Source organism: Lates calcarifer, linkage group LG3, assembly GCF_001640805.2.
Source record: "Lates calcarifer isolate ASB-BC8 linkage group LG3, TLL_Latcal_v3, whole genome shotgun sequence".
In the NCBI taxonomy this organism is placed as follows: Eukaryota; Metazoa; Chordata; class Actinopteri; family Centropomidae; genus Lates; species Lates calcarifer.
This window is the reverse complement of record NC_066835.1, coordinates 22,106,215-22,121,017: the sequence shown is the minus strand read 5'-3', so window position 1 is coordinate 22,121,017 and position 14,803 is coordinate 22,106,215. Positions and strand designations below refer to the sequence as shown.

At 42.7% G+C, this 14,803-nt stretch overlaps 1 protein-coding gene across 2 annotated transcripts; it reads left to right on the top strand.

Annotated features, from left to right (window-relative positions):
* The first annotated feature begins 7 nt into the window (after window positions 1–7).
* atf6b (activating transcription factor 6 beta) lies at window positions 8–14,606 on the top strand. Of its 2 annotated transcripts, XM_018688363.2 has the most exons (17): window positions 8–331; window positions 3,867–3,943; window positions 5,182–5,263; window positions 5,681–5,740; window positions 5,825–5,904; window positions 6,048–6,246; window positions 6,891–7,055; window positions 7,736–7,905; window positions 8,302–8,481; window positions 8,963–9,045; window positions 9,270–9,467; window positions 9,756–9,863; window positions 9,954–10,053; window positions 10,162–10,229; window positions 10,700–10,799; window positions 11,038–11,122; window positions 11,336–14,606. In XM_018688363.2, exons 1-17 carry the CDS (start codon window positions 259–261, stop codon window positions 11,671–11,673), a joined length of 2,166 nt encoding a protein of 721 aa, XP_018543879.1. In that variant the 5' UTR covers window positions 8–258; the 3' UTR covers window positions 11,674–14,606. The 2 variants fall into 2 exon arrangements, with proteins under 2 accessions (XP_018543879.1, XP_018543880.1); XM_018688364.2 differs by lacking the exons at window positions 8–331; window positions 5,182–5,263 and having other exon boundaries at window positions 3,869–3,943.
* Window positions 14,607–14,803: the final 197 nt, after the last annotated feature.

Genomic DNA, 14,803 nt, shown 5'->3' with positions numbered 1-14,803 from the left:
GGTGTTATCTTTCTGGGAAAAAAAACGTTTCCTCGTCTGTCATATGCAAAGCAAAAGGGAAGACTGATAAATCGTCTGGAGACTGAATAAAAACATCACTTTTCCGACGGAGGAAAACCCCCGTAGTTTGAATTATAAATGAGATCCCTGCCTTCAATCAGCCAGCCTTCTTAATGCTAAAGCTAGCAGCCGCATTCGGTCTCTGTTAGCCGTTATCACGTCGCTATCTGAGTCTCCAAACACACCGCCTTTGTGGCGATGAGCACGGACCTGCTATCTGAGCTGGACAGCCGTTTCTTCGCTGATAACCTCCTGACCAGCGAAGACTGGGGTGAGTAAACATTTAAAGCCTCCATAAGGGAAAATAAACTCAACATTTCTGCGATACGAAGCGAGCCGGGTGTGATAACGGGAGTGTGGATGCCTCCTCAGAGGCGAGGCGAGGCTGCCAGGGGCGTTAAATTCAAACGTCTTTAAAGGTCTTCGTATTTTTGCACACAAACGGTTTTTATTCGGTGAGTAGATGTTGAATTGTGTGTGAGTTTCGTTGTAGTGAGTATATGTGTGTGTTTCCTCCGGATATGTCAGTTTATCTTTAGCACAGTGGGTGAAAGCGTGATCACACATTAATACAACCACATGTCTCCTCCTCCGTCTTCTTTCACTTTATAATACCCGGATTTTACTGTCCGGTGTTGACATGTTTCACCCTAAAACTCAGCCATGGTAAGGCAGGGAAATGCCTGATGTTTCTGGGATGCAGATAATAATTATTTATGATCGATTAAACTGTCAATCATGCCCTCGATTGAATAATACAGAACAAGACATCTGACGTCTTACCCAGTTCATAACTTACATTAAGCCAGTTTCCAGAAATGTTATTGTTAAATATGAAAACAGTGCACATAACATAAATCAAAAAACACTGTCAACAGCCGTAAAAAAAAATCAAATGTCGCCATGTTTTTAGGAATAAAATGTGTAAATCAGGCTGTGAATGATCCATGAACAACCTCCTCTGACAGGAATCAGTTTGGCTCAGTGCGAGAAAAAACTTACTATTGTAATTGAAATGTATAGAACCAAATAGACAAGGACGTTTTGTTTCCACCAGTCTGGAAGTAAAACAACTCAAAATCTCAGTATTGATATTGATCTCAATATGTTTTTAGCTGCTTTAAATTCTGTGAGGTACGCTAACTAAATATTAAATCAAAAAGCTGGTTTTTGGCAGTGCGTGTTGTTTATGATATTTTCCAAACACAAGACAAGATGTGACATTAAATATATGAGGAACAGAAACAGAACAAACCTGGACACATATGTCAGTCAATCCAGGTTATATGAATCCAATAAGAGAATAAAAGACAGAAGATAAATATTACATAAATGGAACATGTTTTCATTATAAATACAGTGTGAATGTTTTAGTTTATAGCTAATGACTGCTTTCATGATCAGTTATTTTCTTGATTAATAGTTTTGACAATAAAACCTCAGAAATTAAGCAACAGCCACAAAAACCACCGAATGTTAACAAGACTGAAGATAGACCTGTTAGTCCAGAGGATGACTGATTCATTCATGCTGGGTTCAGACTGTATTAAATCTAATGACTGAAACCATTTTCATTATCGAACATCGAACAAACAGTAGAAACCACCAGCTCAATGCTTCCAAACCAGCCAGGTCTTCTAAGTTAATTTAACCGTTAACGGTTGTGGCAGGTCGACTGTCGACTGTCCTGTTGCTCTGCAGTCGAGCGATAAACATGATCAGATCAGATTAGATGAAACCTTAATGATCCCTGTGAGAAAACTGGGTCAAAGCAACAGGACGAGCTGATACAGAGAAAAGGTTAAAAAACACCTTTACACCTAAAGAAAGGATGATTGAAAAAGACTTTAAACAAGTGAGGTTGTTCTGTTTGACGAGCACTCACCTGCAGTTTGTTTCCTCTCTGTTTATTAGTCATTACATTTATGATTATTTTTGATTTGTAACAGTTGATAACAGTTGTTTTCATTAATTATTTGGATTATTTTGTTGTTTAATAGATACCTTTTACTTGAAAGTATTGAGTTTTTTATTGACAGAAAAGACAAATAGCTGAATCGCAGCAGCTCTGGAGGTTTACAGGACAAAATAATTCATGCAATACCAACACAGAACATTTAACCCTGTCAGCGTCTGTGTCATATCTGTTCTGTTAATCAGCAGGACTCATTAAATGTGAAAATGTTTGAGTACAGAGCAAATATTAGCTGATCCAAACCATGTGCCGCTATGATTCACACCTGCTCTCTGACAGGATGTGGCCTCAGTGAATGGCCTCAGTGTCCTCAGTTTGTTTCAGTCTCAAAGTCCAGATTCGTGTTGACACCTGCACCTCATCAAAACATGCAAGGCATGATGGGAGCAAAGATGGCGCACACAGGCATGGTTACAGCGGTGCTGGTTTCCTGGAACCGGTGAAATAGAGTTAATATCAACTGAATACACACACAGGTTTAATAAATACTGATACTGGATGTTGGGATTACGATGAAACTTTATTTATACAGCAGAGGAAACAGGCCTCACACAGCAGGACGGAGCAGGAGGAAAGAATAGGAACAAGGAAAATAAAATAAATCAAAATTAAATTAGATCTCTGTTTACATAGAAAAAACAACAGGTAGAGGACAAACGAGTTGAAATGAAGCTATAGACTGTACAGGTGTCCCTAGTGTGTAATAATGACGTGTTGGCTGACTCCCATGGTGCATTAGTGCTTTAACAAGGTATTTACAAGGTGTAGGGTCAAATTTGTGATGGTTCTCTCCGTATACAACACTCTCAGTACAAAGGAGAACAGACCTGCGTTTAAAGTTTAAACAGTAAGAAGAAATCTCATAAAGAAGACACAACACTAAAACAGTGCAGGAGGTTTCAAGTTGAGTGAAGCTCAGTGACTGAACAGAGTCGTAACGTTCTTTTGGATTTCTGATAGAATCTGTTTCTGTTACAATAAATGATTTTCTGGAGTAACACGTGAGTTTAAGAATCAGTCTTCTAATCATACTGATAACGCAGTTGATCAGTTATCAGACAAACCTGATGTGAACAGAAAACTGTATAAAACACATCCTGTTGACTTTCACCACACGTTTTATCTCTGCTCTGTGACGTTCATTAACCCTCAGTTTCCTCTGGGTGGGTGTGAGGGGGTCTGTGCTGCAGCTGCACGAGCAAAAAGAAAAGAAAGAAATATGAGCTACCTGCAACATTTACAGACAGATTTTTACAGACAAGATGTTCCAGGGCTTTTTATCAGAGCTGCAACTATTAGATTAATCGATTAGGAAATTAATCTGCAACTATTTTGATGATCATTTGGCCAACAGCAGAAAAGATATATTGATAATGAGTATGAGTGTTACTTTCAAACCCACAACCCCCACTTCTTCCTCTCACACTCACAGACACACACCAACCTCAACAACAGACTTGTGACTGGTACTATGCCGCTGCTGGCGGCCATTTTAAATTTTTACCAGCAGTTATTTCCCAAAGCTCAAGATGATGTATTCAATAAACAGAAACACAGAAACAGTTTTAGAAAAGCCAGATTTTCAAAGCATTAACCCAAAAATATTTGCTTGAAAAATGATTAAAAATGATTAAAACAGCAGCAGAGAAGTGAATCTCCTTCATCTCTTCAGCAGTGGGTTGTTTGTTGTTGTGATGTGTGACTCGTGATCAACGCGTTTTGGTTGATTTGCTCAGAGATGGAACCTTTCTGATCTAACGTGTCTTAAACCTGACGGCGTTGTTGTCATCACAGCTCGTGTGTTTCAGTCCTGTCCTCTTTGTCTCCTCAGATGCCTGCCTGTACCAGTGTGAGAGCATGGAGGAGGGAGAGGACGGAGACTTCAGGGGGTTGAAATACGACACGTCGGTACGGACACAAAAGGAAGGCGTCGCTGCTCGCAGCTCTGGTTTCTGTCCGGGCTGAGAGTATAACTGACGCTCAAACCAAACATACAAACACTCACCTTCATACAGGTCACGGTTCGATGGCTTTAGGCCTCAGTCTGCAGGAAACCACCTTCACCTGTCAGTTAATGTCTGTTTGTGAGTAGATGAGTGCGTCAGGCCTTTAGCAGTGTATGGTATGGATCATTTCTGGTATTTCTCCCTGCAGGTGAACCAGGAAGTGTCCTGCTGATGGATGTGATGAGGTTACATGAAGCACAGACAGATTTGTTTGTTACAGAACCAGTTTAATGCTTGTATCTGTCGCACTCTCAGTGTGCACAGTAAACATAAGTTAAGATTTCTGTAAACCTGTAACACTCATATACTGAGTGTGTTAACTTCAACTGTAAGACCCAGAGTTTTTCCTTTTTACCTGAACTCGTCTGTGGCTCCTGATGAACACACTCCTCCTATGAACACGACTGATTTCACTCCACTTAGTGTTTACACATGCAATAGATTCAAGCAGCAAATTCAAAAGTTATTCTAACTTAATAAAAACCTTGAGCAACTCACAAGCACTGAATCAAGGATTCACTCCTGACGAGGAAACTCTGAACAGAAGAATCTAGTTTTCATGTGTAATCTCAGAGCTGCAGCAGTCTGTAACCAGCTGAAAGACAATTCAGAACTGCAAGAATGATTCAGCCGATAATTAAATGATTGAAATGATTAATTATATCATAATATTGACACAGAAAATAACAATTTGCATTGAAAACAAAACCCAAACTGAAAACGAAAACACAGACATAAAAATAAGTCGCACTGTATTTGAATATTTTTTGTGTTAGCAGCTTCTGAATATTTTGTGCTCCCTGGGTTTTGTCGTGTCTGGAGAAATGTCATTAACAGTTATTATTCATCCAGTTACCTTCACAGCAGTGTAACCAGACCGATTCACATCCTCATTGTGTCGGCAGCAGCAGAAATCAGGTCTTTATCCATCAGTAGACACAGATGATGGGTCAGAGGATAATCAGGCTAATTGACTGTCAGTTGGATGAATGAGACACACACACACACACACACACACACACTCTCTCAGTATAACATACTGACTGATCCAGCAGTTGTTTGGCCTAATTTTCCTCCTGACTTCCTCCTCTTTTTTCCACCCTCTCTCTCTCTCTTCCTTCCTCTTCCAAACTCTCACAGTTTGACAATGACCTCGTGCTCACCCTCGATCCTGACAACCCTACGTCACCGTGGCAACACAGTGACGACAACCTGCTCACAGGTACAGACCAGCCAGCCGACCGTGGCGCTCACTGGGAACCTTAAACCACCTCGGTCAGCGTTTTGCTTTCACTCCTCAAACGTGTCTGAAACACGAGACTCATCCCCACAGCGGGTCCACCCTCGGAAAACAAAAATGAATTCAAAGCAGAGGAAGTTTAATTCCGACATCAACAAGTACAACAACAACACATTGTAGAAATATTTGTTTCAGTTGTTTTGTGGCCTAAAAACGTCCTGGACTCACTGTGACTGTCATTCATCCATGTGAAGCTGATAAAACATGAATTAACCTGGAGCTTAGATTAATACTGAACTGTAACTTTGTGTTGACCTTTCTTTCCCCAGACAGCACTGAATTTGACAAGTTGATGTGAAATAACCTCTGTCTTCTTGTGTCTGTGTTTTTTCTCTGAAGGAGACACTCCGGTAATAAAAAATGAAATGACGATTACTCAGCCTCTACCAGTGGAAATGTGTAAGTTATTCTCCAGCTTCTTGTAAATTGAGTAAAAGCTTTTACGCTGTTTTTTTGTTTACTGGTTTGTTTGTCTTTGTGTAGTGTTCCAGGTGAAAGCTGAGCCTCCCTCTCCTGCGTCGTCACTCGGGTCTGACTGCTCCATATCATCTCCAGACTCGCAGGTTACTCACAGGACATAGTTCATTATTACATCATTAATATAATGTGTCACATTTTTACCTCATTAACATTTTTGCTGGTTTTATCGTGAACGTTAAACCAGCGCTCGGTGTGATTTCCTGACTGAATCTTCTTTCCCGTCCAGATCACAGTTAAAGGTGAAAACCCTCCGACTCCACCCTACATGTACGGAGATGTGCTCTCTCCTCCGCTGGGATCCATGGAGGTCACCGTGGCAACAACAGCCGTACCCCCACCACAGACGCAGCTTCCTGCTGTAACACAGACACCGTTAACAACACAGATCCCAGCGGTCATCAGCGGATTACAGACGCAGGCTACAGGTACGCAACTGCTCCAGTGACCGTAACCAAGAGGAGAAGACTTAGACTTACTTACTGTTGGATAGCGTAGCAAGAAGAGATGTCTGAGCATGGGCGGAGTGCTTTAGTAGACCTGGGCAGTCCAGATTTTCAGATTGTCCTGGTGTCAGTGATATTTATAAGAAAGGACGAGACGCTGTGAGAGCAGCGTTGGACTCAGCTGGACTGACCAAAGGTACAGTTACAACACGTCAGCTCAGTGTTAGTTTATCTACAGTAGATTTATGTTTTATATTGATACCAGCACAGACACAGCAGCTCCTTCAAAAAAGAAAGAAAGAAACACCCGACCTGTTCTTCTCTGTGTTCATGGAAACCATCCAAGTAAAACTAGAATCACCGCGTTGTGGTCGCACACCTTCACAAACCGGTCGAGTTCCAGGAAATATCTTCTTCTCTTCCTTCAGTTGTGGTGTTGAATCACAGCCAAAAGGTGTTTGTGCAGAACATTACAGTGACCTCTGACCTTTGTCCAAATTCTAATCAGTTCATCTTTGAGTCCAAGTGAACGTTTGTGACAAGTTTGAAGGTGTAAAAGTCCTGCAGTTTAAAAACAATGAATGATGAAATGACGCCCCCCCCCCCCCCCCCCCCCCCCCCACCAGTCCTGCCAGGTTCAGCCACATTAAAGGCCAGCACCATCCTGAGCACAAAACCTCCCATCCAGCCCAGACCTGTGTGTGTCACCACCCTCCCTGTCCCCCAGACCCCGGCACCAGCCAAGACCCTCATACTGCAGGGCCTCCCCTCCATGGACCAGACCAGACCTGGTAAGAGAAAAGACTGTTTAAGTTCCATGTTTGAGTCCACTGACATCCATCATGGGAGAATATTCATGAGATTCATAGTTTGTGTTTTTTAGCTCCACTAAACTTCCACGCACAAACTAATCTGTATTTAACTGTTGATTGTTCACTGTCATCAGAGTAAATAAAACATGTAAACATCTTTAATATTTATTAAATAATGCAGGACTAGCAGGTTAACATCCTACAGAGATAGACTTTTATATTAAAGAGGTAGATCCTTAAAGTTTAACCAGAAACATCTCTGTATATCTCTACCAGACTCCATAGACAAAAACAGGGATTTAACCAGGAGCTGCTGGAATACCACTGCCTCCATCTGTTAGTGTGTCTGTGTTACTGTGTGACTTTCAGTGGTAGAAGAAGTAATCAGATACTTTACTGAAGTAAAAATACCACACAACAATCCAAGCTAACTGACAGATGGAGCCAGTGGTTCCAGCAGCTCCTCTGTTCTGTGATGTAAAATTCCTGTTTTTGTCAATGGAGTCTGGTAGTGATTTAAAACAATGTTTCTGGCCCAAAATAAAGGATCTTACTCTACACTATCAGTCATTTACTGATGGGATATTGAAACGTGCTGATGTGCAGTTCAGTATCAGAGCAGTGGTGACCCGTCTCTTCTCGTCTTCTTCCTCCTCCAGTCGTCCTGTCTCAGTCCGTCTGTCTCGGTTCAGCTCCGGCCATCGTCAAGATGGAGCCCGTGTCTCCCAGCATCCCCCAGCACTGCTCCAGCCCCACAGCCCCTCCCACCAGCAAACCCATCGTCCCGGCGACCACAACGTTACCCGGCAACAACTCCAGTGATATTGATGTGAGTAGCCCGGACATACTGACTGTTATCAAATCAAAGCCTTAACCTGCCTGTAGTCCAGGAGCGTGAGGGACAGTCTGTGCAGCTGCTGCAGCCTGGACGACCAGGTCTCAGTCCGGCAGGTTTGGTAACATCAGACTGGATCTCTGTGTTCCACTCGACTCCTCTTATATAATGGCTGTGATATATGAACACTCACTTTCCCTCAGGCTGCTGGATTATATCACACACCTGTTGAACTCCTCACTCTTTCCCTCTGTTCTCTCTACTTCTGTTTCAACATCCTCCTCCTCATCTTTCCGCCTCTTTTCTTTCTCCTCATCGGATTTTCACTTTTCATCCAAACCTCTTCGTGCTCATTGATTTCCCTGCCTCCTCCTCCTCCTCCTCATGCAGATGAAGGTGCTGAAGCGGCAGCAGAGGATGATAAAGAACCGGGAGTCGGCCTGCCAGTCGAGGAAGAAGAAGAAGGAGTACCTGCAGAACCTGGAGGCTCAGCTCAGGGAGGCCCAGCAGGAGAACGAACGACTCCGCAGGGAGAACCAGGCGCTGAGGGAGAGACTGGCTGGGAAAGAGGTGGGGAGAGAGAGTCAGTGCTCCAAACACTACAGAAAGAGCCACAGTAACAATGTGTTGGAGATCACCTGGTTGGAAGTGATTAATGAGAGAAGAAGAATAAACAGCTCGTTACAGCTGCTCGGTCTTTAGAAATACTTAGTGTGATTACAGTGAAGAAGTTTCCCTGCAGAGACTCTGTCTGCTCATTTAATACACAGAGGGATGAAGAGCGCGGCTGCTGCTGCTCATGAGGTCAATTAACAACAGCAGGAAACACACAGGTCCTGTAAAACCTGTTGTTCAACACATTCATGCTCTGATTCAGATCTGTGCTGCAGCAAAATACAACAAATCCAACAAAGTCATTCTGTGAACGTGCACCGAGGTTTCAGATGAGCAGAAAGTTTACACAGACTTGATATAAATGGATCATGAGTCAGAGGAGGTGAGGTGCTGGTCAGTTATTCTGATCCAGTTTTCCTCTGCTTTTCTTTCTCAGGGCAGCGACTCTGCGAGTAACAAGAGAGCTGTTTGTGTCATGGCCGTTCTGCTGTTCATGACCTTCAGCTTCGGACCTGTCAGGTAACCATGGCTCATATCTCCTTTGTTTTTCATGATGTTTTTTTTGCCTGTTGTTTTGTTTCTTCTCTTATACATGATCTGGTTCGTTCTCGTTTTTCTCTGACCTGGGATGTTTCTGAAGAATTTAAAAATGAAGCCTGAAAAAAAAGAAATGTCAGAAACATCCAGGATCTGTTGAAAGGTTTAGTTCAACGTCTCATCTGTGCTGGTGTTGTTCTCTGCAGCATCACAGACAAGAGGCTGTCGACGGGTCTACAGGAAAGCGTGGTGTCGTACACGGGACGGCGGCTGCTGGAGATCGAACAACAACAACAGCGGCAGCAGGCGGCTGCTCAGCCTCCGAGCAGAGTGGAGGACAAGACGGAGACGGAGGAGGACGGAGCAGAGGCAGAGAAATACGCCTCGGAGTCCTATCAGTTCAGGTGAGAAGAATTTATCCAACACGAGACCAAGAAGCTCTGGAGAACCACAGCCAGGAGGAAAACACCTGATGCTGGATCACTGAAGATTCACCTGCCCTCTCTAAACAGCAGAGTGGTGTTCTTTCTTTGCTGCTGCTACAGGAAACTGCTTCTCATCCATCAAATATATTTGACCACAGTCAGTCTCTCCAGGCATCAGAGAGAAATGCAGACACATTAAACTGCTGCACATTCACCTGATGAATGTTCCTGCTGCTCTGTGTGTGTGTGTGTGTGTGTGTGTTACAGGAACCTGAGCGACGTCTTCAGCGACATGAAGGACCTGGTTCTTCAGGACATCGACCGGTACTTCACGTCCTCAGACTGCAGACAGTTCAACCGCTCCGAGTCGCTCAGGTCGGTCAAACTCTCCTGTGAAGCAGCCCTGTAGTTTCCCAGCTGCTGGCGCTCAGAGCTCACCGACCTGAGCTGGTGTTTTGTTTCCAGGTTGGCAGACGAGCTGAGAGGTTGGGTTCACCGACATCAGATCGACAGGAAGAAGTCTGGAGGAAAACCAAAGATCGCCAAGAAGGCCAAGATCGCCCAGGTAGACCGACATCCACCTCCTCCTCTTCATCTTCTACTGCTGATGGAAAACTGATCTGATCTTTTATATAGAAATCAAACTGATCATGTTCCTGTTACTTTGGTGCAGAAAGCTCAGCTGAGGAAGACCAACTTCTCCAGATATCTGCCCATCCAGACTCATCGCTCCATAGAGAGGTAAGATGTTCTGTGGTAACCTGCTGCAGGACTTTGACTGGTCTCATGAACAGATGGTGAAGTTTCAGTCCGAGCATCAAGAGAAATGCAAAGTTTTGTGAAAGTGAAGAGAAAGAGAGGTGAAACAGCTCGGTGGTTTAAAGGTAATTAAAGTTTAAAAAACAGCCACAAGAAAAACCAGAGAACTGCCTCTTATATTTTAGAGACAGTGTTTGACATTTCTGACAGGTTACATAAAATATTGTTCCTCTTTCTGAACCATTTATTTATTTATTTGAGGAGGACACAGCACACTGTATTCATTATAGCAGATTTAGCTGAAAGCTTCTGTCTGAGGTGTCTAATGTCATCGAACAAGAGTCAGTGATCAGAGAAACACATTTCTCAGGAACGTTTCAGGAAGTGATGAGACGTATTTGTCTGTTGTAGTGAGTCTGATCACTGACCCTGAACCTGTTGTTTCTCTGCAGTCAGCTGCAGGTGCTTCCTGGTCCTGAGGTCACCTACAGCGACTTCCTGGACGCCATCGACCGCAGAGAGGACACGTTCTACGTCGTGTCTTTCAGACGGGTATGAACACGCGAGCAGTGACTCGACAGCTCAGTCCAGACAAACCAGAAAAACATTTCGACACCGACTGAACTGAGCACAGAGCTCTGTTCACTCCTTTAGAGTTAGAGTCTGTCTGCTGATTTATCCTTTATGTTCAGCTCAGTACAGAACATGTTACTGATATCAGTGAAAGCACTGACCTCAACTTGACTCTTAAAGCCCAGATAGTTGATCCAGGATGTCTCCTCTGTTTCAGGACCACCTGCTGTTACCGGCCATCAGCCACAATAAAACCAGCAGACCCAAAATGTCTCTGGTGATGCCGGCCATGTCCGTTAACGGTGAGTCCTCTGTCCTCTGTCTGCACTTTTCTTTGCTCTGTGGTCACACAGCATTTTAACCCTGAGCGTGTAGATACACGCTGATATTAAAAAGCTTTGCTGCTAAAACTCTGCATCACTTCAATGTGTTATGAGCATTAAGAGAAACATTGCAACACTTTCCTTCCTTACTTTGTTGTCTCTCTCCCATCACCCCCCCCCCCCCCCCCTCAGAGAGTCTGTATAACTCCTCTCAGGGTTATGAGATGATGATGCAGGTCGACTGCGAGGTCATGGACACTCGAATCGTCCCCATCAAGTCCTCCGCCGTCCCTCCATCTCTCCGCGACCCTCCCCCGCCTCCCCCCTCCTCCCACCACAACCCTCACCACCACCACCATCACCACGGCAACCACACCTCGCTCCGAGGACGCCACCAGCACCACCCGTCCTCCTCTCCCTCGTCCTCCTCTCCGTCCTCGGCCTCCTCCTCCTCGTCGGCTCCGAGGCAGCCTTTACCCGCCCGGCGACCGACAGCTGAATATTTGATCAGCCAGTCAGAAGGGGTCTGAGGAGGCGTTGCCATAGTGATGGTAGACAACAGAGGCGGTGGAAAACAGAAAACACGGAGATTAGAGAAAGGAACATTCAAACCTTGAGATGGTATCTTTAAAAATAATCTCATCGTCCCGACAGCAGGTAACGTTTCTCCTCTGGCACATACACTTCACTTTCCCTCCATGAGATGCATCCAGAGGGTTTAACTCCTGTAAACACAGCTGTTACTGTCACTGAGATCAACCTCTCTCAGATTTCGAGGTTGAAAATATGAATAAAAATCTCTTTAGAAGATAACGTCCTAATATATAAGAATATATTTCTAAAATCTAAAGTTGGATGCAGACACAGCAGCACACTGCACTTAGAAACAGTGCTGCCTTTTAATATTTAATTGTACAGTTTGAATGAAGAGTAGAGTGTAAAGTTTCTGTTGGTCCTGAGGTAAAAGTTGGTTTTATATCATCTTTAAAACAAACAAAAAAACGGTTTGTTTCTGTCGCTGGTTGTCGCCGCGCTCGTTGTGTCGGAACCACTTGAGCCAACAGGTGGCGCTGCAGGGCTGCACGGTCACAGCTAAAAGAACACCAGTGAACAAGTCAGGAGATTTCCACTTCAGCAATAAAGCAGTTTATCAATCATGAAGCTAAAATCAGAGTGTGTAATCCAACAGGCGGAGCTGTGCAGCCTCAGCAGGAGAAACCGTTTCCTCCTGAAATCAGCGCTTTACCTCGACACTACTGACGTCTCCGCTCACAGTCGTTTGTATATTTGTGTCGTTTGTGGCTCTCAGTCGCTCTCAGGCTACAAGCAGGGAGCAGGAACAGAAAACATGTAGTCTGGATGTTTGATATCAGAACTGACGGCTGCTGCCTGAAGGAGGATCCTGAGCAAAGACAGATACTCAGATCTCCGTCAGTGGTTTCAGTTAAATTCATCATGTACAGTGAAAACCAGATGAACCGATAAACAGAAGATCCAATGTTTCATTTTTTAATATCAGTTATCATCACTACAGACAAACTGAGGCTCAGAGTGAATCATTATCTCTGGTGATTAAACCACAGAGCCACTGATAGAGCTTTAGTGCCTTGCTCAAAGACTCATCATCCCTCTGGTCCCTGCACAAAAAACCACTTCACAGCATCACAGAGATCCTCCTTCATGTGGCGTCCGTCAGCTTTATCCACTCTTTTTTTTTTTTTAATTAGAAGAATCATGTTCTTGTTTTGAAGGGTGATTATTTAATGTTTGTAAAAAGTGTTCACTCTGTAGATATTTTGTTTTTCATCTTTTTATAATTTTTTATTTCTTTGTCTTTTGAGAACAAAAAGAAAAAATAAAGAAAAATACTGAATATGTTGCTCGTCAGGCTCGCAGTGCAAACATTTTTTAATATTTTCTATTTTGTGTTGGACCAACCACCTTCACTCACTCAGTCTGTGCTCATAGTTTCATTTTCTCTGTCCTGATACAGTATATTTATGGAAATATATACACAGATTTTTTTATTGTACAGAATGAACTTGTAGCTTCAGTTTCTCCTAAAAACAAAAACAGACCCAGAAAAGAAAAGATGAGATGAGAGATTTGAGCCGTGGATGTGGAAGAGATGATCTTATCTTTTTTAGATTTTGAATCCCGTGTAGAAGCTACACAAAATAAAGGGCCATTCAGACAAATAGTTGGTGTGCCCCTTTAAGATTTCACCAGTTTAATTCAACAAAACTTAAAAACACAAAGGTTGACAATCAGAGAAAATAAAAGATTTGGAAAGACATTTGTAATTAAGCTTTTTTGCTTTCTTGTCCAGAGTTTGCAGTTTTACAGGAGGTTAAGAAACCGTCTTGTTCACATAGTGACTGAACATCTCTCAGCAAGAAGCGAATAACTGTGTATTTCTCAAAATGTTGAACTGTTCCTTTAACTGATCTGAAACTTGCTTTATCTTTATCTTTGGCTCTGATTTCCTTTTCTGTGTGTTTGTGAAGCTCTTTGTCCCTTTGTGCACGCTCCTCATCCATGTCTGGAAAAAGAAAGAAAAACAATGGGAACTTTTGTTTTTTATTCTTTTTATTTTTTATACTGATTGAATTTGTTACTTTTGTGTAAGGAAATGCAAAGGTGAAAAAAGAGGGTGTGAAGTCAAATGTTTGAAGCTAAATTTGGCAGCAGTTTTTTTAAAGGGGTTGTGTGCAGATGTTTTTAAGTGTAATAAGTGTAATATTCCTCGTGTGGTCGGTGGTTCTGAACTGATGAGTCAGAAACATTTAAATACTAAAAACACAGGATGGAGCAGAGGTTTCAGTTCCTCTTCATGTTTCTGTCTTCAAAGCAGAACCAGAGGAGAAACACATTAATAATAATGTGGAAATACAGTTTGTTTTTTCTGGTTGATCAAAACTGTGTTTGGATATTGAACTTAAATTACTTTGAGTAATTCATTATCAAAACCTGTTGAGTCCAAGGCTGCAACTAATCAAAACAATATTTTCATCATCGATTTCCTGATTATTATCAGATGATTATTTTCTCAATGAATTATTCTGTCAAGAATAAAACATGCTCGTCACAGCCCAAACTGACGTCTTCAGATGTTTGATATCAACAGTCCAGAACCCAAATATGTTCAGTTTAACGTTTTTCACTGGAGTTTCAGACCCAGTTTAAGAACCATCGACCTGATCTGATCAGAGATCAGTCGCCGCAGCTTCATCGTTTAATCAGACATTTAAAAAGGGTTTGGAAAAAGCACATTTCCTTCACACAGAGTGAAAGCATGAAACCTGTGGGGTAACGCTGAAGTGTAACTATAATACAGTATGCTTTTTTATTTAAAGTTAAATCAGAAATATGTAAATACGTCTTTGTAATTCCAATTTGAACTGCTTCCTGTTATGTTTGTAGGAAATGACGCGCTGACTTTGATAAAGATAATAAACTTAAACCCAGTGCTCCTGTTGTTTTGTTACTGAAATGAACTCAGGGTGTCTGAGGCCTTCAGCTCTCAGGGGAACAGTTTAACTGAGTTTCAGAACCAGAGCAGCTGTTACATGTTGCTGCAGGTGAGAAACCATCCTGTGAACACTGGACAGACACACGGTTTCTCTTCACAAAGATCACTGTTGATTTAATTAGCATAAA